This window comes from Syzygium oleosum, unplaced genomic scaffold (assembly GCF_021117445.2).
Source record: "Syzygium oleosum isolate NSW1041296 unplaced genomic scaffold, Sole_v2.1 Sole_v2.08, whole genome shotgun sequence".
Taxonomy (NCBI): Eukaryota; Viridiplantae; Streptophyta; class Magnoliopsida; order Myrtales; family Myrtaceae; genus Syzygium; species Syzygium oleosum.
The window spans coordinates 2,774,687-2,800,869 of NW_026607492.1; the positions used below are offsets into that span (position 1 = coordinate 2,774,687).

Consider the following 26,183-nt stretch of genomic DNA (forward strand, 5'->3'; position numbering starts at 1 on the left):
TATAGCCAAGAGCGTGTAAGTCAGCTTAGCTCCCATAAGAGTGAGTTTTTTTTTGGAGTGAGCCTTGTGGGTCTTCCTCAATAATTGATATTAGAGTCGCACTCCCGCAACTCAACATTTGGTACTAGAGCAGCGCCTCTGAAGTTCAACAATTGGTATCAGAACTCAAGGATCATGGAATACGGGTTGGGGACCGTGAACCCAGCAAGCAGGAGTCATGGAACCCAAAGACAGTGGTACGTGACCATTGTACGTGAGTAGGCGATCAGGGATTGCCGAGCCAAGGAGCAGACTATGCTAGAGTTCCACTAGCGCGCTGGAGTTCTTCTAATGCATAGTCAGGGACTATGAAGGCGGTTGGTCTAGAGCTAGCTTACTAGTGACAGGCATCATAACTGAGTCATGATGGCCATTTTTCAAGTTTGGCAAGTGGTGTCGCGAAGCTCAACAACTCCAATTATAATAATTGGGGAGTTGCATACAGTATCACTTACCAGGTCAATATTTGTGGGAAATTGTTGGTGGCGGCAACACTGCACCACTCATAGTCGATGATGAGTTAAGAAAATGTAACATCAAAGTGCGCAAGGCTCTTTATGTATTTTCTATTACTGTTTAAGATTAGTTGTTACAGCACATCAAGAGTGCGAAGACCCCAAAGGAGGCACGAGACAACTTGAAGGTACTATTCACAAGGACGAACAATGCCACGTTGCAAAGGTTGGAGAATGAGCTATTATTGATGTTGCAACAAAATATGACGGTGAGTCAATACTTCTGCAAAGTTGAATCCAATCGTGAAGAAATTTCAAAGTTGAGATCCTCAGAAGGCCAGACAAGGATGAGGAGGATTATTAATCACGGGTAACGACCAAAGTATAATGGCCTTATTACAGCCACTCGTGGATGGGCAAAAGACCCAACTCTGATTGAGTTGGAAAATATTGACCAATCAAGAGGCTTTAGACAAACAAATGTGTAAGGTCTTAGTAATAAAGGAGGGTTCAAGAGCCAGAGCAGAAATGATGTTGGCACTCAAGATGGCAAAACAAATGTAAAGTCATGGACACTTTGTAGAAGTAACCAGAAAGGAGGAGCACTCAACCAAGGGGAGCTCATCGAGACTACGACAAGGATGATTATGAAGATAAGAGCTACAGAAGGCGTAGCTCAAAATGCTAAATCTGTGGCAAAGTAGGACACTTTGCCAGAGTTTGTCAATTTAAGCAAATAGAAGGAATTGCCGCAACTTCTATCTCGAAGTTGATTGACGACGAAAAAGAGTGGAACTTCCATGCGGCAATTGCAGTAGAGGAGAAAAGAGAAGAGGTCGTAGCCTCCTCTATCACCAAGTCAAATGATGCAATAGCCTTTCTCATGTCCTCGAAAAAGTTAAGCAAGTCGAGGGTGAACTCGAAGGAGCGAGTGTTGGTGCTAATATGCAGCCTTGAGAAGGAGTTACAGAAGATGCAGAAGATGTTGAAGTTGAGACTCGAGAAGGTGAAGATAGAGGAGATGCTGAGGTAGAAGGACAGAGCTAAAGATAAAAGAAAGGGAGCACAAGAAGCTTCAGTGTGAGCTCAAGAAACTACAGAAGTTCAAGGAAGACAGAGAACACGAGAAAGGGAAAAGGAAAGGTTGTCCAGAGAAAGAGACCATTTCCACGTTACATCCCGTGTTGCAAGAATCAGTGGAATAAGATTAAGGAGAATAAGTCCAATACGAAAAAAGACTAAGATGTCTATGATGAAGTGCTTCGAATAGAATTAAATCAGTTGAAGCATGAAGTGAACGCGGCAAATGAAAAGGCATGGCCACATGAGCTGCGATATTAAAACTCTTAGAAAAGAGTCGCAAATTACAAAAGCCGAGTTAAGTGAAATGAAGGAAAAAGTAATTGAAGCACAGGTCGAACTGGTGTTGTTGAAATCCGAGCTTCACAAAGCCTGGTCGAAAAAAGCAATTAAAAAGCCAGTTGAAGCTAGAGCAAACAGTGTTAAATCAAGGTAGCTAGCACTGAAAGCGGGCAAAGCCATGGGCAGCTGAGGAGTTTCCAAAAGCAACGTCACATTGTGACAAGACCAGCATTGAGAGAAGAGTAGACAGGTGATGGGGAGTGTCGAAGAAATGCACATCCTCTCCTCTCAAGAATTATAGATATTTCTGGATGAAAAATGATAAGCTGACGGCACCGTCACTCTTGAAAGAGTGACGGTGCAGTTTGCGCCTCATATTTTGCTGAGGACTTGTCCGGTTTCCTTGGAAAAATTAAGAAGGATCCCCCCTCCCTCGGTGAAAAGATATTGGGAGCCCCACGTCTGACGCTCTGCTCTGCTCTATTCCCGCTACTCTCTTTCTCTTCTCTCTATGGAAATTAAAGAAATAAATGAATGAAAAACACAAAACAGAGATCTCGAGTCAGTCGCAACTTCATAGTGTCAAATGAAACTATTCTTACTGACCAAGAAGAAGAAGAAGAAACACACTCCCCTCGCCTTTTTTTTTATTTCAATCATGCCAACAAACTCAGAAAGAAAAAACACAGCTTCTTTCCTTCTTGATCTCCCAACTCAAAAAATCGTATTCTAATAGACTTGTATGATCTCAGAATTTACAGAGAGAAAGAAAAGTCATATGTATTTCCCCTGGCTTCGAATAGCTCGACAAGAACTCAGAAAAAGAACAGCAAAATTAATGGAGAAAAATAGCGCTGGCCAGTAATTTCCTCAAAGCCGAGACTGAGTAATCGAGGATCCGGGCGATGCTGTGCACGGCAAGGGCATTGGAAGTGTTAGATATTTCAACAGTTTTGTAAAATTTTAAAGTAATAGATTTGATAGAAATTATGATTGCAAAAAAAGTCATCATTATTTTTTTTTAACGGTCATATAACGACTCTTCAACGATAATATAACGGCCATTTTACGTATGTTTTATTTCTTCATAAACCCTCCATTATTTTACAATGGCTATATAACGATTTCTTAATGGCTCTATTTCTAATCAATATAAAAATAAAACTTCAAAAGAGACTATCTTAAAAGATATACCAAATTCAAAAGAGAATATCATTTTCATAAAAAAAGTTATTTTTTTTTTGCTGGGTTATACATGTTACGTTGATGATATTCTTTCTAATATTCACCGTGGAATATAAAAGATCTGTTGTATCTTGAGATGATAGCCACCGGAGCTTGTCGTACCGAGTTTTGTACTCTGAATATGGCGAAATTATCCTTATGAACAGTATTTGTATGCAGAAGACAATTACTTTTTTTTTCCCAAATTTCACAACAGGAAGGAGAAGAGGACGGGCTCGAGGATGGGGAGCATTCGAGAGGTGGAGTAGTGGGCAGGAGGGTCGGCAAGCGAGAGCCTGTGCTCAAGAGCTTGAGTAGCAAGAAGGCGATGTGTCGAGGGATGACGTTGTGGAGGAGAGACAGAGACAGAGACAGAAGGGGGGGGGGGTTTTCCTTGCGGGGCGGAGACGGCAGCGTTGGTGATGGCGGGGACGAAGAGGATGGCGCAGACGGGGAGCACTCGAGGGGTCGTTGGCGGAGAGGACAGATGCCCAATTGCCAAAGTCGCTGGAGGAGGAATTGAGGATGTTGCTGCCTTGCTGGAGAGTGGAGACAGATCACGGAGACGAGGAAGAAGAAATTAAAGTGAGAGAAGAGAGAGTAGCAGGAGCGGAGCAGTGCAGAGTGAAAGATGGAATCAGACGCGGGGCCCAGTTATGAACACGTGGTAATTGATAAGTGGGCTCAAGTAAATTCCACACATACCTAATATTTTCTCTCCACTCGGTTGCCCATCCGGTTGTCCGTCCTTTGCAAAAATAAATCATGCGGTCTAGCTTGCACCGTTACAATTTACCCATGTAGGTGCCGTTATGCTAGCCAAATCCTTTCTAGATTACCTAAATATCTAAATATTTTATTGTAAGATATTTAATGTAGAGTGTACAAATAACTAGAAAGTTACTTTTTCTATAATTATTTAGAGAAAGATAGAAATATCTATAGACATATTTTCTCTGGAAATATGTGCAGAGATTTGTTCTCAAGATATTTCTAGGGAGACATTATTTAGAAATATCTAGGATATTTTTAGGATACTTCTAGGAAGATATTTTACTAGAAATATTTAGATACTTTAGGAGGCATAACCACCTCCTTAGACCTATAAATACTCAAGCACCCTCAATTGTAGAACTTGAGCTTAGCATCCATCTAAGCGTGTGTGAGTGAGTTTAGCTAGTCTTGTGTGTTTTTCTCAATAATTGATATTAGAGTCACACTTCGGCATTTCAACATTTGGTATTAGAGCTGCGCCTATGAAGTGTAACAATCACTGCCATCATTAGTATCAGTACTGAACAGCGGCGCTGTCAAAATGAATCATGAACAACGCTTGAAGACTTAGTTCACCCATGGAACACCACATCCATCATGTGACTTAAATCATGGGCAAATTGCGACTGGGCCGCCTGTGACCCCACACCAATGAGCGAGCAATCTCTGTGTCATAGACCAGCCACCATCCCTTAGTTGAGTTCATGCCTCGGACCAAATGGATGACTCGACTTCAAGAACCGAAACTACCTAGGAAGTCCCCGCCATCGGGCCACCTCGAGATCCCGTTGTTATCACTGCCACGTCTACCAAGTTATTCCTTTTTCGATTAAACTCTTGTATTATTTTGATCCATTCTATATTTGTCTTTTGATCTCTGCTCTGTTTTGCGTCCTTTTCAATGTATTGCCTTAACAGATCATCACTAAGTCGATTGCCACAAGCGACATTCATCATTTCCAACGAGTCAGCTCACCACGCGAGCCTGTCATTGTCCATCTCGTGGCAAGACAAGCGCCGTTCTCCCCGTAGCTCATCTTCTCCTTTCGCTGCTCCGCCACTCTTTGCTTAGTCATCACGGCTTCAAAGTTACCATACTACAGAGTTAATCATCCAAACAACGTGTCCGGTTTAGTCATTCGCTATCTTTGTGTGACGGCCCTGGCAGCGGTGCATGGGGAGGAGGGATGGCGGTGCGTCCGCGCCTCGGTCCTTGGATGTGCGCAGGGAAGGGAGGGGAGCCTCTCTTGTCCCACATCATCTAGAGGGGAGTCCTTGACTGACCTATAAGGCTTGGGGTTTTATATCTATGTAACGTGTTTTAAAGCCGTGAGGGTCAGTGGGCTCAAAGCGAATAATATTACACAGTGTAGATCCGGGGTATTACAGGTGGTATCAGAGCCGACTCTCAATCATGTGTGGGACCACAGCGAGGGCGTTGTGCCCGTAAGGGATGGAGAGTGTGACGGCTCAGGTAGCGGTGCGCAGGGAGGAGGGATGGCGGTGCGTCCGTGCCTCGGTTCTCGGACGTGTGCAGGGAAGGGAGAGGGAGTCTCTCTTGTCCCACATCGCCTAGGAGAGGAGTCCTTGACTGACTTCTAAGGCTTGACGTTCTATATCTGTGTAACGTGTTTTAAAATCGTAAGGGTTAGTGGACTCAAAGCGGATAATATTATACAGTATAAACTCGGAGTGTTACACTTTGAAGACTCTACAAGTACAAGGGCAATGACACAGCCGTCCTTCTATTTGAAAGACAGCCTCAAACAAAACCATCATCAGCCTATTATGGACATACATACATCAATATATATTTTATAAAAAAATCATGAAGTTACAATATCAGAGTTTTTATAATTCATCAAATATAATATATATATATATATATATATATATATATATATGTCTGACAACTAAACTCACAAGTTCATCTCAAACATAAACAAGTCATACCCAAAAAATCCACTATCAAATTGTCATCCTTATAATGTAAACGCTCTCATCTTACTTGCAACGAGCTGAAGAACCAAAAAGTAAGTAAGATGAATGAAATGAGCAACCATAGCCTAGTGACTAATGCATCTCTTTTAAGCATATCAAACATTCATTGTGCATCTTTATAAAACAATATCATAACTCATCAATCACAAATCCAATAGACAATATACATAAAATATAAAAAATGGGTTATATCTTTTCAACAAAACTTTTCATATTGGATCATTAAACAATATCAAATCAACAAATAATAAAATCACCATCATTGATTAATCTCTATCGAATCAAACATCGATGGTCCATTCCATCGATCAATCTAATGCTCAATATCTAACTATGGTCATGCTTAACGCCAGTGACAAATGTGACCAAGTTTACCCCTCTTGGTTAGGTATCTACTTATATCAACTAGTGGCTCGGCCTAGAAGGACGTTATGATAATAGTATGCATACTTATCCCCTCCAATGGGTCTTAATCATAGCGATATGAGCATGATCCAGCAACCTTAATCTCCAATAACTTACGACCAAAACAAGAAACCATCTCAATGCTCAGGTTTACTAACAAAATCATATAACTTTTCATGATTCAATACATATTAAAGTACCTTTCATAAACCATATATAAAAATCATGAACTTTTCGTGATTCTTTCATTTAAGATTTTTCAAACCATTTACAGGCAATCAACTCAAATTGTATCATATAATAGCTTGCCATTTCAAATAGACAAAATGGAAGTACATGCTCGATCCAATTTTATGTAGCCAAAAATGCCATTTCTTAACTCATGATTTATCCAATCCATATCGTTTTTGAAATATAAGTTTACAAACTCAAAAAAAAAAAATAGTACCACTCACCTGGGAAAGTTGAACACCAACTTATGAAAGTCACTCGAGCTCATGCACTCTTATTCCTTTCAATTAATTGAAACATAAAATCAAAATTCGAGTAATACGCTACCCTAACGAACGACTTAACTAACTACCTTAATCGTCGACCAATTAACTCCTACACGCTAACGAAAAAACTCTTTCATAGAGAATGTTCATCTTTGTTTGATACACGTAACTCATACGCGAAACTTCGGAAATTTGTTCCGATCAAAACATACTTCAAAATCGATTTTTGTCCACCTCACGGCTCCATAGTGCCCTAAATTATTTTTTCCATTTAAATCTACAGACTTTGTAGCTCAAAAATTCGCATAACTCCAAATATATGACCTAATCTCAAAATTACTCCGATTATACGAATAATAGGCTTGAATACTTACCCAGCGTTGCAAAACAAAATTAATTCGGCTTGAGGGGACATCTAAAAGGGCTACACATGAATATCTCTCTTTCTCCTCTCTTTTTCCCTTTTACCCTTCTCCACGGACGAGCGTCTCCTTCTTTTCCTTATTTTGTCCTCCAATGGTCTTCTTCTTCATTTACGCTTCATTTGCGTTTGAAGTTCCTGGACCCCCGAATCTCTAGTTCATGAAAGTAAGACGAACTCATGCATTTTACTTGGCTTCTAATAGATCCAAAATTGATTGAGGAAAACCAAATTGCAATACATTAGTGGCGGCTACTAAGGAAAATCGAAATTGCTTAATAACTTGAGAAAACCAATGTTGTGATCGGTAGGGTTTGAGAGAGTTTGCACCAAGTGCATGCGCCACCTCACGAGAGGGATCATTCGCCTGCTTGGTAATTCGTCAAGCCCCCTTTGAGATTTTAGCCCTCGAGAGGGTCGCAACATCAACTTTCATAGCAATTTAGCAATGTTAATTTGAGAGATTTGCCAACTCTTCACAAATCCAGTCACATTTAGTTCTTGTTTTACCAACTCTTATTTGATTGAGTTGGGGATGTTTATCGTTTGATATGTACTTGGACAGCTAGAACCCCGTTGAGATGTTAGAACATAATTGTGATAGTCAAACCACTATTTCTTTATTGATTTGAAATGATGCAGCAAATGTCTGACTTACAACAGGGAGATAAATCCATGAAGACTACTTAATTTTCCCTATTTACACCAATTACTCCATTTGCCCCGTTTTCAGCTAAATTTCAACATCTGCAACTGCAAGTCCATTCTCCCTCACCTCTTTAGCAGCAGCTCCTCCACTGATGTCACCATTTTCCTTCACTTCTTCAGCAGATGTTCCACTCTCTTTCGCTTCCTCTTTCTCACCATTGACTTTCTTCTCTTGCCCGTCCTTGGCCTTTGCCCGCGATTCTTTTTTGGCTTTCTTCGTTGCTTCCTTCTTCACCGCTTTGAGCGATTCTATCAAGTTCCTCAAGCAGGTCTCTGCATCTTCGTCGTCGGACTTAGGCATCAAGTTGTCCGCGACATCAGCAGGTGTCATACGGGTCTCGGCAAATAGTTGGCTGATTGTTTCGAACAGAGGGTGATCCTCGATGTCCAAATAATTCGTCGCAAGAACCTTGAATGCCTCAAAGCAGCAATAGGACATCTCTATGCGCTTGTCCATCCTTCCTCTCCTTATAAGAGCAGGGTCGAGCTTGTCCACATGGTTGGTTGTGAATATGATGATTCTTTCTCCCCCACAAGCTGACCAGATACCGTCAATGAAGTTGAGAAGACCAGATAGAGTCACCTTGCTACCTTTGTTCTCTTCTTTGACCATCTTCTTCGCCGGATCGTCCTCCTCGTCGTCCTCATCGTTGTCCTTCTCCTTTTTCTTTCTCTTGCCTGTCAGATCAAGCGAGCAATCAATGTCCTCGATCACAATAATAGACTTACTCGAAGTTTCGATTAATAGATTCTTCAGCTTTGTGTTGTCTTTGACCGCAGTCAACTCGAGATCATACACATCGTAGTTCAAGAAATTAGCCATGGCAGCAATCATGGTGGACTTGCCGGTTCCTGGCGGGCCATAGAGCAGATAACCGCGCTTCCAGGGCTTGCCTATTTTGGCGTAGTACTCTTTCCCTTCTCTGAACTTATTGAGATCATTTACGATCTCCCGCTTCTTGTTCGGGTCCATGGCTAAGGTCTCGAAATTGGCAGGGTGCTCAAACGCTACGTGGCTCCAGTTCTTGCTCGGATTGTTAGTGTAGAGCTTTTGCAGCCGGTTTCTATGTGCAATCTCCTTTCCTTCCGTCAAGACGTGCTTGATATAAGACTGCGTGATCAGCTGTCGGTGTCGCTGGTGAAATGAGAGCCGGTAATACCTCCGGTCCTCGGTCATGGGATAGAGCGAAAGGGACGGGTTCCTGGGGACATGCATTCTCGAGGTCCACCAGACCTTAACCCCCTCGAATAGCTCGGTGACCTCCTCGTTATCACCCATGCTTAGAATTGGAGATTGGCTACCTTTGACGGTCTCCGCCTTGAGCCTCCTCGCCCGCGAAGTGGCATGTTCCTTGAGGTAGCTTTGGATGAACATGTAGGTCTCGCTGCGCACAAGCCGTTCCCCCTCAAACTCGGGGAACACGATCAGAACGTATGGATAGAACAAGTTCACCAACTTGTTGATGCATCGGTTCAGGAAGTCGCGGATCTGGGGAGGGATATATTGCTGCCACCGGGGAAACATAACCCACATGAACGCCAGACCGCCGATCGCGGATCCGAAGCTTGCGAACATGTCTCGAGGAATAAACATGTTTAATTTCTCTATGAATTGTGAATAGAGCGCTGCTCTACTTTGAGGAACTCCTGCAGCTCCTGGTGTCGTTATTTGTGCGTCATTTTCCTTGTGCAGCAAGAGAATGAATTCCGAGTCATTTCTATTGACTTATATGATGGAAGCAAGTTGCGCATGGAAAAATTGAAGGTGGCCCAAATTTTCTTGTCTTACTGCTGCCAGTCACCGAGCGCGGCCGTGGATTCCTCATCAGTCTACCTACTAAGTGGGACCAGTAAGTTTGGACCATACAGCGGGTCATCAGTGTCGACATTGTCTAAATAGATAAACGAAATTGACTCCCTTGTCATGTTGCCAAATGAATGACCCTGCTAATTGCTTAAAAGACCTCATCGGATGCATCACAGCCATGGATTTGCATCTTCTGGTGACATCATCGACTAGGTGTCGTCATAAAAGCACGCTAAAGGAAGAAAACAGAATGTAGAATATGCTCAACTTTTCAGGCCGGCCTTCGCAAGCTCGTGTGGCGTTCTTTCACACGAGAAAAAAATTCGAAGACGCAACCTCGGAAAGGACCGGCGATGGCGACCTTGCGAGCCCGCACTTTTCTTTTCGTTTTCCGAGAACGCTCGGAAAAACATACTCTTTCTATACGGTTCGTGGTTACGGTGTGAACCCCACCGTGTGAAATATCAATTAGCTCTCGTTCATCTTCGTCTTTTATTAGTTTCAAGATTTTTGTCGATTCTACTTTTCAACCGTGTAACCTGTGGGACTAATCGAGTTACGTGAAATCTGGTTCTGACACCATCTAATCGTTAAAGAAAAAAAACAGAAATTATTGTTTAGGTGTGGGATAATAACACAAATGGACCCTTAATTTTGACCAAACGTGTAATGTGATTCCCAAACTTTTAACTTTTTTAATGTGATCCATAAACTTATGCCCAATGCATAGTGTGGTCCCTGAACTTCTAACTTTTTCAATGCGGTCCCTAAACTTTAGCTCAATATGCAATGTGGTTCATGAACTTTTAATTTATTTAATATGGTCGCTTTTGATACATGTTCGAACTAGTCTCGGGAATAAATGAAAATGTTTAATATTGTCCCTGAACTTAATTTAATGAAAGGAGAACATTGAATATTTTTGTATAGTTCGAGGACTAGTTTAAACATGTATTAAAAGTTTAGGAATCACATTAAATAAATTATAAGTTCAGAGATCACATTGCACATAAGACTAAAGTTCAAGGATCACATTTTATATTGAGTCAAAGATGATGGATCATTTTTGTCATTTTCCATTTAGATGACACTAAGCGAGAACAGGCTGTGTTACCTACCCAAGCGAGAAACAAAAGTCGTGAAGCACAGACTGAGTTCGTATGACCTTCAATTTTGATGGCTGCGATTTCCATGATGAATTGATAGTATTTAGTGCACCCAATAGTAGCTCCCATTAGCGACTTTATAGCCATTACAAATTCTCTGGCGCGATGCGCATTTCTCTTCTCCTCCAAAGCATACTCTCTCTCTCTCTCTCTCTCTCTCTCTCTCTCTCTCTGTTCCGCACAGTCTCTGTTCCATACACCTTTCCTCTGCATCTTTGTCCTTTATTTCTCCTCCGCCTCCTCCTCCTCCTCCTCCCGCGTCCACCGCCGTAAAGGAGCCACTCGCCGTTAGCAGCGAGAGTCTGAGAGCAGGTGGCGCGTCCGACTGCAGCAAAGACCGATCCCAAGTTTTGTTTGAAGGTAACCCGCGTCGCGTTGACACATAATGATGATGATGATGATGATGATCTGTTTTATTGTACGCTTCGCAGTTCGTTTTTTTGTTCTTGTTTTTGTAAGTGAGTGTCTGATTCTGTTTGCGGTCTTGGTGTGTACCACCGTTCTGGTCTCTTTTGGTGTTTAGGACAAATTTTAGGAGACATGGCTGTGGTTGTAGGAGTTGGGACATCGTGGGATGAAAACTATTCTCCATGAATGTTGTTGTTCAGCAAATTAATACCTTCTCCATTGTACTGAGCCGTTGTGAAGAAAAACTCACATGTGTAAATTCATCTTCTGTCCCTTTGTATATGCAATAAAACAGAGTTGTTCGTTCTTTGACTGTCTCAAACTGAAACACTGCACATACCCTCGCTTCGCAGGTTGAAATTTCAAGTTGGAGAGAGATGATGTTTCCTGCAGAGATGTTTGCGCACTACGGGTCCACGATCGGCGGGCTGGTCGTCCTACGGGCAATGGTCCAGCAGTACTTGCCTTCCCAGCTTCGCGACTTCGTGGACCGATATATCCACAAATGGATGAGCCTGTTCGACAACCACGTCCAGATCTCGTTCCCTCAGTTCACGGGCCAAAGGATGAAGAGCAGCGAGGCGTACATGGCCATTCAGAACTACCTCATAAAGAATGTCACGTCCGTGGCTAAGAAACTTAAAGCGGATTCTGTCAAAGACAGCCGATCTCTTGTCCTGAGCATGGATGACTTTGAGGAGGTCACCGATGAATACAAGGGCGCGAAGGTTCGGTGGATCTTGAACAAAGTTTCCCCCCAGAGTTCCTCAGTTTCAATGTATGCTGCGACAGAGCCGCCGAGATACTACACACTCACATTCAATCGAAAAAATAGGGAGTTAATCATGCAATCTTACATCAGGCACGTATTGATTGAAGGGAAGGCGATTGCATCTACAAATCGACAGCGGAAGCTATACACGAATGATCCGCTCTACTCCATGTGGAACCATGTTGTTTTTGAGCACCCAGCAACTTTTGAAACGTTGGCTATGGATCCAGACAAGAAGAGAGAAATCATGAACGACCTTACAAAATTCACCCAGAGAAAAGAATATTATGCCAAAATTGGCAAGGCCTGGAAGCGCGGTTATTTGCTCTATGGTCCACCAGGAACTGGAAAGTCCACCATGGTCGCTGCTATGGCCAATTTCCTGAAATATGATGTGTATGATTTGGAGCTCACGGCAGTCAAAAATAACACGGAGCTGAGGAGGCTTCTGATCGAGATTTCAAGCAAGTCTATCATCGTGATCGAGGATATTGATTGCTCTCTCGATCTCACCGGCCAGAGGAAGAAGGAGGGGGACGATGAAAACGACGATGGTGGCGAGGATAAGAGCCCAGCGAAGAAGCTGACCCAAAAAGAGAAAAAAAGCAGTGAGGTCACTTTATCTGGTCTTCTTAACTTCATCGATGGAATTTGGTCTGCTTGTGGGGGTGAAAGAATAATTGTATTTACCACCAATCATTTGGACAAGCTCGATCCTGCTCTTATAAGGAGAGGACGGATGGATAAGCACATAGAGATGTCATATTGCTGCTATGAAGCATTCAAGGTTCTTGCAAGAAATTATCTGAACATCGATGATCATCCTCTGTATAAAACAATTGGTGGGTTGTTCGACAATACCAATATGACTCCTGCGGATGTTGCAGAGAACTTGATGCCCAAGTCCGACGATGAGGATGTGGAGGTTTGCTTGAGGAACTTGATACAAGCACTCGAAGCAGTGAAGGAAAAAGCGAAGAAGAACGCCGAGGAAGAAGCACAGGCCAAAGTTGAAAGGGAAAGGCAAGAGAAGAGGTCAAAATGGTGGAGGGAGAGTAAAAAATGGGTGGGATCTCTGCTTAAGAAGAAAGGATGAAGGGTGTCATATTGGTCGAGTGGATGCCGAAGTACAGAAAGACTGGCCATGCAAAGTGGATGGGATCAAACTGAAAGCAGCTAACAAATTGGAGTGGTAGATACGTTCTTGTTGTCTTCGAGTTTTAGATTTAAGATTACGAAAAGCAGAACTTCAAGGATAGGCTTAAATGGGGGGAATGTTTAGTGGTCCAGATGAACTTTTTCCTCTTGTTACTTTGCAATTTGGATTATGCCTTTAAACTCTTGCAAGTAGTAAAATTTCTGGTTAGCTTCTTTCTTCTGTCGAAAGTTAGGCTTAGTAAAGTAATCTCATCAGTCCTGCGACTTTCCCTTGCTTAAGTAGTACTCAGGCCAGATTTTGGTTCATGATCCATTGGTTTCTTACTTTCTTTTGTCCCGAACAAATAGGTGACAGATTATTAAGCAGTTGATACTGATTTTGGGCACATAGGAAAGATTAGGAATTAATTAACAATCAAGATGGTTAAATGGATATGCGCAGATCAGGCAGGGTGTGGATCATGCAAGTATGGACATATTGGAAAAACAGTAACGATGATATTATATGTTCAGAGTGCAGGGCTTATTATCCTCATTTGTTTAGGAAGAAAGAAGACTAAGCAGTCCAAGCATTTGAAAGCATGCGCACCGACTTGATGCTTTGGTCTTTGTCCTTTGAGAAAGAGACGGAATGGGATTGCTCGTCTTCTTGGCCTTGTCAGCTGCATGACATCAACCTCTCGGCGTCATACATTCTCGTGCATCAAGATATGCTTGCTGATGCTGATCTGCAATTTTAAATACGAATTGGTTGGAGCATACGCAATGAGGCTAAGACACCAACTCTGGATTGCTGTAATAGAATTATACCGCTAGCTGACTTGTTGGTGTGGTCTTTGTCCTTTTTGAAAGAGGCGTGGTGGGATTGCTCTTCCCGCTGTAGAAAAAGAACGAAAAAAGTTGGTAAATAATTGATTTTAGAGCACCTAGGACAACGCATGTCGAGTCACAGCAGGTGGCGTAATTGGTTTTGATGGCCCTCCGTTCATTCTGTTTTGGGAGATTTCCGTTTGCCATGCCTTTTTGGGAGTGTTGGCTCGTCTAGATCAAAACCGAGACACTAAGCTGCTCCATTTGCGCACATGTAAATGCGTTTTCTTTAATTTCAGACGCCAGTTTTGTGGGATCGCTCGACTTATTTCTAGCATACGAAGGGCATGAGTGGATTAAGCTAATCGCGGAACCGGGATCATCACTTTCCCAAAAAATCCCGAACCTTTAAGCCTCAAAACTGTCATTTGTAGATAGCAGCAAGGGTTAGATTGGTTTCGACATTGATTTCGGAAAAACCGCACGGGTTTTGGAGATTTGGGTTTACTTGACAGTTGTGTCAACGCGGCTCGCTAGTAGGACACTTTTAACGATGTCAAATCTATTTTGTCGAATTCGACTTTATTAGGACGCTGTTACTGATTTACAAGATACTTCTCTAATTTGAACAGGTAGTTTGCTCTACAGAATTCTGATCATGCCATAGTCTTTCTGAATCTTTACTTTCTTTGTTAGCAATTTTCTTTCTAGACTCCAAGTTACCAATAGGCCGGTGGCCCGGCGAGATAGCGATTCGACCAAAGAGATCGAGTTCCATGATCAGACACCGAAATGGTTGTGAGTAATTTCACATCCAAATCACAGCGTCATTTTCCGTGAACACGGGCGCGACTCCGACCTCACAGTCAACACGGACAGCGACTCCGTGGAAGCCGTCTCCTTTTGGTTCAGCACCAGCGAGAATTTCAACAGACATGCTCAACCGGAAACACCACAGGAAGCATCCTTCCCCAGACGTGGATGATGGGATATCACTAGCGACTAGGAGACAACATGGTGATGGGGACCGCCCAGAATTGGAGTTTTAGTATAAGCACCTGTCATTCAACTTGGTCCCTACTTTTACTTAACCATTAGACTAGTACCTTTCGGACATTGGAGAATCAAAAATCTAAATCAAAAGGACCAGGAAAGCGTCGAGCATTTTGCTTCCTCCCCACACTTCTGGTCGTCCTCGCAACTTCAGTGCAAAAACCCCCGTCCCACAATAGTAGAACCACATCCCTTCCCTTACGCTTCTCTTTCTACTCCTATAAATACACCAACTATCGATTCGCGGATAATCTCTCCACTTTGTGCTTGTGCTCCTAGTGACGGAGAGTTGAGATGAAGAGCGAAAAACCAACCGCGATGACGAACTCGGGAGGAGCGGGCAACATGTTCGCTCACCTGGGATCGTTGATCGCGGGCGTGATGTTCACATGGGCGATCCTGCAGCAGTTCCTGCCGCCCGACCTCCGGGTCTACTTCGAGAAGTACTCACAGCGCTTCTTCCGCTACGTTTACCCCTACATCCAGATCACCTTCAACGAGTACACGGGGGAGCGGCTCATGCGCAGCGAGGCCTACTCGGCCATCCAGAACTACCTCAGCTCGCGCTCTGCCACGCAGGCCAAGCGGCTCAAGGCCGACCTGGTCAAGAACAACCAGTCCCTGGTGATAAGCATGGACGACCACGAGGAGGTCTCCGATGAGTACAACGGCGTTAAGCTCTGGTGGGCTTCTGGCAAGAGAGGATCGAAGACGCAGGCGGTCTCTTTCCACACCTCTGTGGACACTGAAAGCGGGTACTAGTTACATTCACTCCATTTTGCTTGGGTTTGCATTTGTTGTGGGTGTCTCTCCTCTAACAATTTGGTTGGCTATATCATGAAGGTATTACAAGCTGACCTTCCACAAGACGCACAGGGACCTCATGCTCGGGCCATACCTGAGCCACGTCCTGAAACAGGGCAAGGAAATCAGGTTCCAGAACCGGCAGCGGAAGCTCTACACGAACAACGGCTGGTACTGGACCCATGTCGTGTTCGAGCACCCGGCGACTTTCAACACCCTCGCTATGGACCCCGACGAGAAGCAAGATATCATTGACGACCTCATCACCTTCAGCAAGAATGAGGAGTTCTATGTGCGGATCGGCAGAGCCTGGAAGCGTGGGTACTTGCTGTTCGGCCCACCTGGGACCGGCAAGTCGACAATGATCGCCGCGATGGCTAACCTCCTGAATTATGATATCTACGACCTCGAGCTCACTGCGGTGAAGGACAACACGTCGCTGAGGAGGCTCCTGATTGAGACGTCAAGCAAATCGATCATCGTGATTGAGGACATCGATTGCTCGCTGGACCTGACGGGCCAGAGGAAGAAGAAGGAGAAAGTGGAGGAGGACAAGGAAGGCGAGGTCAGAGACCCGGGGAAGCGGTCGGCAAAAGATGAGGAAGGCGAGAAGGCCAGCAGGGTCACGCTCTCGGGGCTCCTGAACTTCATCGACGGCCTGTGGTCATCGTGCGGCGGAGAGAGGCTGCTCGTCTTCACGACAAACCACATCGAGAAGCTTGACCCGGCGCTGATAAGGAAGGGCCGGATGGACAAGCACGTGGAGCTGTCGTATTGCAGGTCCAAGGCGTTCAAGGTCCTGGCCAAGAACTACCTGGGCATCGATGACCACCACCTGTTCGACCATATTGGGAAGCTAATGAACGAGGTCGACCTGACGCCTGCCGACGTGGCTGAGCACCTGATGCCCAAGAGCGCTTCCAAGAATGCCGAGGTTTGCTTGGAGAGCCTGATCGGGGCGCTCGAGAAGGCGAAGGAGGAGGGCGAGGCGAGAGCGAAGGAAGCGGAGTTGAAGGGTGAAGAGAGCATAGAGGAAGTGAAGGTGGAAACAAAAGAATGAGTGTTTGTGTTTTGGGGTCGATGGAGAGCGAATAAGCAAAATCAGAGGAAGCAGCTGATTTACCAACAATTGATCTGATTTTCCTTTGCATTTCCTTCCAGTTCTACTTTCTTGTCCAATAAGAAGAGCCAGCCAGTCTTAGCCAGGTTGCGAGCCTTGAGCTCTAGTTCAGAGGCTAGTGAGAATTTGTTCTTGTACTATGCCCCAACTCAATTGTTCAGAAAAGCTTTTGGAATGTCGAACGGAACACCTGCCTCGTATATGTATATTACATTCCTAGAGCTGTCGAATCAAATGTAGAGATTAGGGGCCATGACTATATAACCAGTCTACTTCGGCTATGAATCGCATCTGTTTTTACTGGACATTATTGGCTGTGAATCTCATCTGTTTCTGCTCGACATTGTCGCGGCCCTCCCGACGAGCATGTCGGGGGACTGACGGGTTTATAGGTAATGTCAAGCTAGGGACGAACAGCCTTTAATGTGCGGGTTCTCCCAAACACTTACCTCGCTCGACGTTGAAGTCTATAACTGAAAAAGATCTATCTATGAAGTTCAACGTAACCAGGAGCCGCCACTAGCCTATCAAAGATCAGCTAGAAACCAAGGTAGAGGAGCATACCTCACTTCCTACGCAATTAGAGGATTTAGGGTTGGGGACTTGATTACACTAATTGTCTAATTAATATCATTTTGGTACCCTAACTTCATTCATTTGTTACCTAAATGATTCATGCAATTTTTGTCCATTTTATTAACTTATGCCACTAAATGATATCCATGCATGAGTATGCAATTCATGAAAAGTAGACAATTACAATCAGTGCGAAAAAAGTAAAGTACAGAAAAGTAAACTCAATAAAGCACCAAGTATAGAATACACATGGCATTGTTATTAAACCTCAAGATAGCAACCCCCGTAAGTTAAGTTCAAATTGAGTCCAACTTCCTACCTAGAAGATCAATTCATCAAAACTGAACTCATATCATGGTACTCGCTAACATCATTAAATTAAAGGCACTGAATAAATGAAACTAAAATAAAATTAATGCTGAATATCTAACAACCTAATGAAGACTCATATAAAAGCTATTTTCTGATTTTTCTTTTAAATTTCGATTTTTTAAAAAAATTAAAATTTTTAATTCCGAAAATAGGGACTCGGGCTAGGCCCTTGGGCCCGGTCCATATATGATATTAGGATGTTTCAATTAAAGATCGAATTGAGCTCAACTCAGAGAATTAAGCTCAATTCCTCTAGAAGTAAATGAAACCCAACCTTAATGGACCAGACTTATCCCAAACCTAATTACACCAAGTAGAGCCCAAAACTAATCTAACAACCAAGAAACAAACAAAGCCCTCATGCGGATTCAGGGAATTTATAGATGACTTCATTATGCATCAAAACTGCCTCTGATGGCTAATGAAACATATCAAAAGCGTCTCAGTTCTAGCAATTCCAGGAACTATTTTATGACTTCCTCTATGCATATCATCGAACGGTTCACGGGCACCTCAAATGTTGAGCCTAGCTATGGAACCGAAGAAAAATTTCTTTACCCAAAACAACGCTAGGACCACAATATCATCTCAAATCATCCAGGAGAGACTCAGATTCCCAGTTATTTACCCAAGTAGTGTTAACACAGCTCAACCTCAAAGCAGGGGAGAGAATGGGAGAAGCGTTACCTGGTCAATAAGCTAAGGCGAAGTCGCCATGGACGACTGAATCAGTGAGTGACACTTCTGTTATCGTTGAGGATTGAAACCGCAAACGCTGAACAAGCTTTAAGCAAACGTCTCGTTACTTTGAGATATTCAGACACAAAACAGAGTCTTGTCTGTGAAAAACGCCAAAACAGGGACTCTCGGATCTGCTCGGCAAGGGTGGTTTTAGGTGAAACCAGAGTTTCTATGGTTGTTGTTGAGGAACGACACGAGCTTCCCGAACTTCAGGATTGGATATACAGAGGTTCGAACGAGAAAGCCGAGCTCTTGGACAGAGGAGAACAAGACGACCGAAAACAGGGCCTCTCTGTTTGGGAGCTGTGGAGATGGTCCCGGCGGCTGGGAAGTGGCGGCGACGAAGGTGGTCGAGGGAGAGGGACTCTCTTAGTCTTCGACCCCATGACTAAGAGAGTTCGGCCAAGATCGGTCCTTTTTTCATGGACGTCCGTCCCCCTTTCAAACTAAAAGAGCCACCTTTTTGTTTTTACTGCTGCTTTCTTTTTTTTTTCGCCTACGGAAGAGATGAGAGGAAAAAAGTGAGGGGTTTGTCTTTAGGATTTTTGTGCGATCATCGCTTGTCACAATCTCAAGAGATAGAGGGTTGAATATTGTGTATAGCAAGGATTTTGATTAATGGCATGTGGCATGGGAATTTCGGCCAAAGAGAGAGGCGCGGTTTTGGGCCGGATTAGGTCTAGTTCTAACGGGCCAGCCGGGTCAATCCCGGTTTAACTGAGTCGATTCAATTATTTGCAATCTTTCATAATTAACAAAATTTCCTTGGATATCAATCCGAAAATTCGGGTGTCAAAAACTAATCCTCTTTGAAAGGGAGCTCAGAGTGATTCATTTCAAAGATAACGAATGATACCTTAATTTTGACGACAAACCTCGAGTCTTCATATCGTGCGTGTCAAAGGGAGCTCAGAGTGAAGGTAATGAAATTTTTCTCTTCTTTTCACCAAATGATTTTAACCAATACGGGGGTGGTTCTTGACAGGAGTATTTTGTAAAAATTCTCCACATTAAAAAGCATCAAAGGGGCCAACTATGGTCTGATAGTGTTTTAAATAGAGGAAAGAAATGCCCCTTGTCATCTCGATCCATGTACCACTTTGAATGAATCCCTCGTCTTTAAACAATACGTGTTTTTCTTTTTTCACTCAACTCTCGAAGTGTTTAGACGACGTGTTGAGGAATGATTTGCCTTTCCTCAATCTAGGTGTTTCTCACTTGGCACGATTAACATTTTCCTTTCATTTTATTGAGATCAATTGAGTAGACTAATCTCCACGGAGAATTTTGATTTAAGATGAATGATCTGCTGAGAGGTAAGACAATTTTCAGATGAAGAAGATATTCAAATTTTTTGTGAAAAGTTTGTTTCTTCTTGACATGTCCATTTTTATGTTCATTTTGAGAGAAAAGCTAAAGGTTTTTCTTTATAATGAAAATTCTTCATTTTGATTTCCATTTATTTTTAGGGAGAAGAATACTTACCTGTAGCATGATGACTCGGTAACCTTGTAAAGATGAAAAAGGATATGTCAGTAATTGAGTCCTTGAAGATGAAAAATTAGGAACGACATAACATTACCCATCATTTTTTCTCTTTTCTTTGGTGCAGCTACACCATTATGCTTCCTTCACTTATTTGGCTCTTGTGCTACCAATGCAATCGTGCGACGTATATCTATATGGGACGTTGCCTTTTGGGCGTCTTGTCCCATTTATTATCCGCAAGGAAAACGATGAAAATGATTATTTCTATTCTCATTAAGAATTATTAAGGAACGATATACATCATTTTTACACTGAAGCGAATGATTCAATTCCATCATATTCTGTTGGTGAGAGGTATTGTTTCTACGGTCAAACGCACTCCTTTATCTGTAAGAAACGGAACATGTCATTACCACACTTAATTGAACTGACTTAGGAATGATACACCTTTCTGTGCCACATCGGATGATTTCATCTTATCATACTTTATTAACGGGGAGGAGGGCATTGCCCCTATAGTTGAACGCTCCATCCATGGTTTTCAATATACTGTGGCTTTGCCTCATTTTATCTGCATAAGGAACTCATATGCGTATGATGCATGATGCAAATAACTAAATGTCATGCATGATTAATCACCGCTGGGACATTTGAATTGCAATTCTGAGCCACGCTAATCCTTATTGCTTGTGATGTAATGCGAATGCTTAGCAACATATTAATAACAAATGCGATGCATGTGGAATAATCTTTTTCATTGGAATCAAATTGTGAAAGGATACCTAGGAATTAGTCTTCATATCATTGGAATAATTTGTTCAAAAACTTCATTTTTGAACGATTTTAGGAAGAAACATTTGAGAAGTTTAGTCCTCATATCATTGGACTAGAATGTTCCAAACCCACCTTTTTTCGAAGAAAAATCGTGTAGAGGTTCAATCCTCAAAGATTATCATGGAGCTAGTTTGGGATACCCCTACATGTTATTTTTCGCAAATTTTAAAACATCGTATAGAAACCCAGTCCTCAAAGATCATCACAGGGCTAGTTTGGGATGCTTATAATACACCTTCAAAACAAAACACATGCATTAACATTAAAGATAAGGCCGCATTACAACATATACCGTCTCATACCAATGGCTCGAGATCCGAAGGGAGAACATAGACTTTACTAACAAAGTTCATGAAACAAGGAAAGGTAGTTCCCACGCAGGGGATTGGAAACATGAAAACATAAAACTAGACATAGTAATCCCTACTCCGAAAGGTTAGTGGATTTGCTTCCAAGTGGCTCAGCTTGGTCACGAACATGGTTTCTTCTCAAGCATTTGAGCAATACCTTCAATAGCTCATTCGTTTTTAACACTCGGAATTACACCCAATTTATCCATATTCTCAATCATTTCCTCTTTTCACTCAATGATAGTTCTTCTCCATGTGGGTAGTATCCCAACTCAATCCGCTTGATTAGCATGGTCAGTGTTGACAACTATAATTAATTAAGTTGTTGATAACAAAAATAAATAGAAATAAACTTGTAAAGGACTTCAAGGGATGATGTAGCCCATAGAAAATTGCTCACGTAAGCAAACAGATGGCAAGCAATGGAATATCTCGGCGGGAAATTTAAGATTTGAAATTGAAAAGCTTGAACCGTAGAGGAAGCAAGTGCCGCTTAAGTTCTCGTACCGAAAGTTGTCGATGAAAATTACCATATGAAACCCAAGTCATCAAAGCTGTCAACGAGAAAAGGAGGAAGGACAGGTGTCAAGAGGGAAAGAGCTCGATGATGGTTATTACCTTGGGGAGGACGGTGTCAAGATGGAAAGAGCTCGATGACGGTTATTGTCTCGAGAATGACAGGTGTCAAGATGGAAAGAGTTTGATGATGGTTATTGCCTCAAGGAGGACATGTGTCAAGATGGAAAGAGTTCGATGACGGTTATTACCTCGGGAAGGACAGTTTTCAAGACGGAAAGAGCTTGATGACGGTTATTACCTTGGGACGGACAGGTGTCGAGACGATAAGATTGATGGCAGTTGATAGACAGATGTCATTAGATGAACGGTGAAGATGAGATCAACGGTGGTTATTGAACATGGTATCAGAAGGCGGTTATCAGACTCACAGTATAAATAATGTCTGACAGCCAAACCCCCCCCCCCTCCCGAATACACATCAAAACGCTGTCTTTCAATTATTTTTACTTTCTAGTATTGCACTTTTAGTTTTCATAGCTGTAGTTATCTACGTTTTAAGCCCAATAGCTTTGTAATGTTACATCGACGAAGTTTGGATGCCGCCAGTCAGTAGCTGGACGGATTTGTTTGAACTATCTATAAAATTCGAAGTTTTATTAGCCAAATTTCGTCACAGTACGATACCTGTGTTGCTGATCAAAACAAACAAGCTCTTTGTTCACATCTGGATATCTCCTGTTCGGAATTAGTCACAGAAGCCGGTCTCCTCTCATTAAGAACCGAAAAACGATTTTCGGTGAATTATATTTCGTCACGGAAGCATTTCCGGCGAAACAGTTAGGGAGACGGTTTTGTTGCACATTTGGTTGGGCATTCTTGAACGAGACCAACCCCTTGTCTATGAGGTTTTGGACCTTGTTCTTAAGGATCCGGCAATCATCAGTAGTGTGTTCCCTTTCTCCATGTGATATTCACAAGTCTTGAAAGGGTCAAAACCAGCATAAGGAGAAGGATTTTTTGCATGGGGTCTTTTTAGCAATCATATGTCTGGCGATCAACATTGGCAATAATTATGACAATGTTATGGGAATAAGAGTGAATTGCCTAGGAGTTGTCTTGTTATGACCATAACTCCTTGGCCCTCTATTCTGCGTGACGGTTTCTGAGGAGGTGCCAAAAAAGATCTCGGCGTCGACTGATTCTAAACATATGCAACCTTAACGGATGGTTCCTTATCCTTCCTTGCCATAAACCTCTTGCTACATCTTTCAGTCATCTTCCCATCATGAATAGCCCAAATAACCCTTTCACCAATTTCTACTAAGTGTGGGAATGTTTGACAACCTGAGGTATAGCATCCTATTGAAATACTCATATGGGAGTGCTCTCAAGAATAGTTGCACTGATTCCTTTTCATTCAAGAGAGGCTGAATTTGAGCTGTCATTCCCCGCCACCTTTATGTAAATGCTCTGAAAGTTTCAGACCTCTTATTTCAACACGAACTAACTCTTCTCTCGCAAAAGTAATCTCTGAATTGAACTTATTGTTAAAATATCTCTCGAGTTTAAGTCGTTAGGGAATCGGACCCTTGGATAAATATTAAGAGATATTTACACTACATGACAAAATGAAAGGGGCATGCATATGTTCTCTTATTTTATAATGGCTTGTGGGCCCATGTCCAAGTCAAAAGGATCGACTCCTATAAGACAAAAGTGAAAGACTTGTGGGTCCCTTCGGGACCTATCTTAGCCGAACAAGATAAGAGTGGAAAGGCTTTTACTTGGGCCCTAGCCTGTTGTCTCTTCCTCAAAGTGTGCCCTAGGTTGTCACGTAGGGGGTGACTGTAGCCGCCAGTGAGCTTTTGGAGTTTTAACCGAGATACAACACAGTGGGTCCTTACTTCGTGCTTCAGCTTCCTTGCTTGCGCCGCACAGTAGCTCTCCATCCTTTGGAGTTTGGACGCCGCGCAAAGGAAATGCTGAAGTCGCGGAGGAGCATTTCGTGTGGGCGGATAAGAAAGCTCTAAACAAGTAGATTTGTGTTGTATGTCTTTATTTTATTCATTTGAATTATTTATTTATAAACACTTGGGGTTATGGGTTTAATCTAGGTGCAGAAAACACTCGAGCATGTGAGTGAGCGATTGTAAACTTGGATTCTCCGATTATTAGTCGATTATTTGCTACTGGCTCTCCCCATGATTGTAGGTACCGATACGTCGGACCGAACCACGTATATCTTGATTGTCCTTAATGTTCCTCGTTATTTCTCCGGTAATTTTCGCATTGACTAAAGTTGCAAGATCCGGATTAGCTTCCGCGTTCGTTAAATTACAGCACTTATATTGATGAAGGAATGCATAACAAGATCTTCCCATCTCCGTATTTGGCCCATGTCTAACGTAATGAACCGCAGCAAAGCAAAACCAATCAAGCTATCTTGAAAGGTTTCGACTAAAAGTAGAACATTGTCTGAATATCAAGCTATCTTCACAAGATAGTACTTAAGATGTATTTTCGGGCACCTCATACCATTGTATTTCTTGTTGAATTCCGGTTCCTTAAAGGTTTCGGGAATTTTGAATAAGGAAATAGATCGTCTACTCCTTGCATCTCATATCCTTGCAGCAGACAAAGTCGTTCTTCGATCTTTGCCTGGCACTTTCTTCATCTTTGCGAGAGACAGTTTCTTCATTTAGTGTAGAATGAAGGTCAACCACAATGGGAGTGTTCCTTACTCCCTTTCCAGCAAGATCCTTAGTAGTAGATGATTCAGGGGGTGCAGACGAAGCGGGTGCAGATGGAACGGGTGTAGGGTCCACCTGAGTTAGAGGGGCCGCAATTTGCTCGGCAAGTTCCACTAGCATTAGCAATTATTTGACTCGGTTGGTTTTCCACATTAGCCAATCGAGTGTTCTGTTCCTTGTTCTCCATGCGTGTTCTTAAGCGAGTTCGAATGGGTGACCTCCTTTTAGCCGTATTGACACCCTGGATGAAAATAAAACGAAAGGGAACAAAGTAAGGATACAGAAAAGAAACAGAGAACAACCCTTACCTGGTGTTGAAATATAACACGAAAACGACATGATCTTGCAAATTAAATCAATGCAAAAATACCAGAGAAATAAACGATAAACGATAAACGATAAAGGATATTGGTTCGGTCCGAATATCGATACCTACATCCACGGGGAGAGCCAATAACAAATGATCCACTATAATCAGAGAATCAGAGTTACAATTTGTTCATATGCTCGAGTATTTACCACACCTAAATTTAAGCCCAAATTCAAAATATTTATAAATAAACAACTTAATTGGACGAAATAAACTCACTGAACAAATCTGGATCTCTTCGTGCGGCCGAGCCTTGAGAACGTTTGTGCATTATTCCTCTCCGGAACAAACCCTTTTCGTCAGAACCAAAAAAAGACAAGAAAGTCCTGATACAAATCAGCAAAACTTCGCATAACGTAAGCAGAACTTCCCTTTTGTTGTTTCTTTGCTCCATAAAATAAACCTTTAATATATTTATTAAAGGTGCCCCTATTTCGTCCTTTAGGTAGCGCATGATAACCATTCTAGTTTTGTCCAGAACTGGTCTTTTGTTCCCAGAAATAGCTTTGGACCAGAAACCCGTTTGGTAACGCAATTCCATTTTTCTATTTCTGGAACAACTTTTTGTTCCAGAACCGATTTTGAACCAGAAATCAGAACAAAAAAAAAGTAGGTTTTCTATTTCTAGACTAAAAATGAGAATCATTTCTGAGAGAACTCTTTCTTCAAAACACATGTTCATCTGGAAGTCACGATCTTTGAGATGGGAAAAAAAAGCAAAAAATCAAAAATTTTAAAACTTCACAGAATGGTTTAGAATCTGTGGCTACCCACTTTGAGCGAAATTTAAATTTTTTTAGGTGCTGAAAAAATCAAAAAATCAAAAATTTCAAAATTTCACAAATGGCTTAGAATACCTATGGCCACCCACTTTGAGCGAAATTTAATTTTTTTTAGATGCAAAAAAAAATAAAAAATAATCAAAAAATCTAAAATTTAAAAACTTCACATAATGTCTTAGAATACTTGTGGCCACCCAATTTGAGCGAAATTTAATTTTTTTTAGGTGCCGAAAAAAATTAAAAAAAGCAAAAAATAAAAAATTTCAAAACTTCACAGAATGGCTTAGAATACCTGTGGCCATCCACTTTGAGCGAAATTTAAATTTTTTTAGGTGCCTAAAAATATAAAAAATAAAAAATAAAAAACTTCACATAATGGCTTAGAATACCTGTGGCCACCCACTTTGAGCGAAATTT

The 26,183-nt window shown here is 42.2% G+C and overlaps 3 protein-coding genes across 4 annotated transcripts; 2 read left to right on the forward strand and 1 right to left on the reverse strand.

Annotated features, from left to right (window-relative positions):
- Positions 1-7,773: 7,773 nt before the first annotated feature.
- On the reverse strand, positions 7,774-9,593 carry LOC115688226 (AAA-ATPase At3g28580-like). The gene has a single exon (XM_030613989.2). The coding sequence runs from the start codon at positions 9,478-9,480 to the stop codon at positions 7,912-7,914; it is 1,569 nt and encodes a 522-aa protein (XP_030469849.1). The 5' UTR covers positions 9,481-9,593; the 3' UTR covers positions 7,774-7,911.
- A 1,415-nt stretch (positions 9,594-11,008) lies between these two features.
- On the forward strand, positions 11,009-13,410 carry LOC115688241 (AAA-ATPase At3g28510-like). Of its 2 annotated transcripts, none has more exons than XM_056313712.1 (2): positions 11,009-11,219; positions 11,563-13,410. In XM_056313712.1, exon 2 carries the CDS (start codon positions 11,645-11,647, stop codon positions 13,133-13,135), a length of 1,491 nt encoding a protein of 496 aa, XP_056169687.1. In that variant the 5' UTR covers positions 11,009-11,219; positions 11,563-11,644; the 3' UTR covers positions 13,136-13,410. The 2 variants fall into 2 exon arrangements, with proteins under 2 accessions (XP_056169687.1, XP_030469868.1); XM_030614008.2 differs by having other exon boundaries at positions 11,621-13,410.
- Positions 13,411-15,254: 1,844 nt separating this feature from the next.
- Positions 15,255-17,285, forward strand: LOC115688244 (AAA-ATPase ASD, mitochondrial-like). Its single transcript, XM_030614010.2, has 2 exons — positions 15,255-15,815; positions 15,904-17,285. The coding sequence occupies exons 1-2, from the start codon at positions 15,355-15,357 to the stop codon at positions 16,922-16,924; spliced, it is 1,482 nt and encodes a 493-aa protein (XP_030469870.1). The 5' UTR covers positions 15,255-15,354; the 3' UTR covers positions 16,925-17,285.
- Positions 17,286-26,183: the final 8,898 nt, after the last annotated feature.

What these genes read in the sequence shown, in the direction of transcription:
- LOC115688241 (XM_056313712.1), top strand. Translation starts at nt 11,645, where the DNA reads ATGATGTTTCCTGCAGAGATGTTTGCGCACTACGGGTCCACGATCGGC.
- LOC115688226 (XM_030613989.2), bottom strand. Translation starts at nt 9,480, where the DNA reads ATGTTTATTCCTCGAGACATGTTCGCAAGCTTCGGATCCGCGATCGGC.
- LOC115688244 (XM_030614010.2), top strand. Translation starts at nt 15,355, where the DNA reads ATGAAGAGCGAAAAACCAACCGCGATGACGAACTCGGGAGGAGCGGGC. An exon ending in TCTGTGGACACTGAAAGCGG is followed by an intron (nt 15,816 to 15,903) that starts GTACTAGTTACA and finishes TATATCATGAAG; the next exon opens with GTATTACAAGCTGACCTTCC.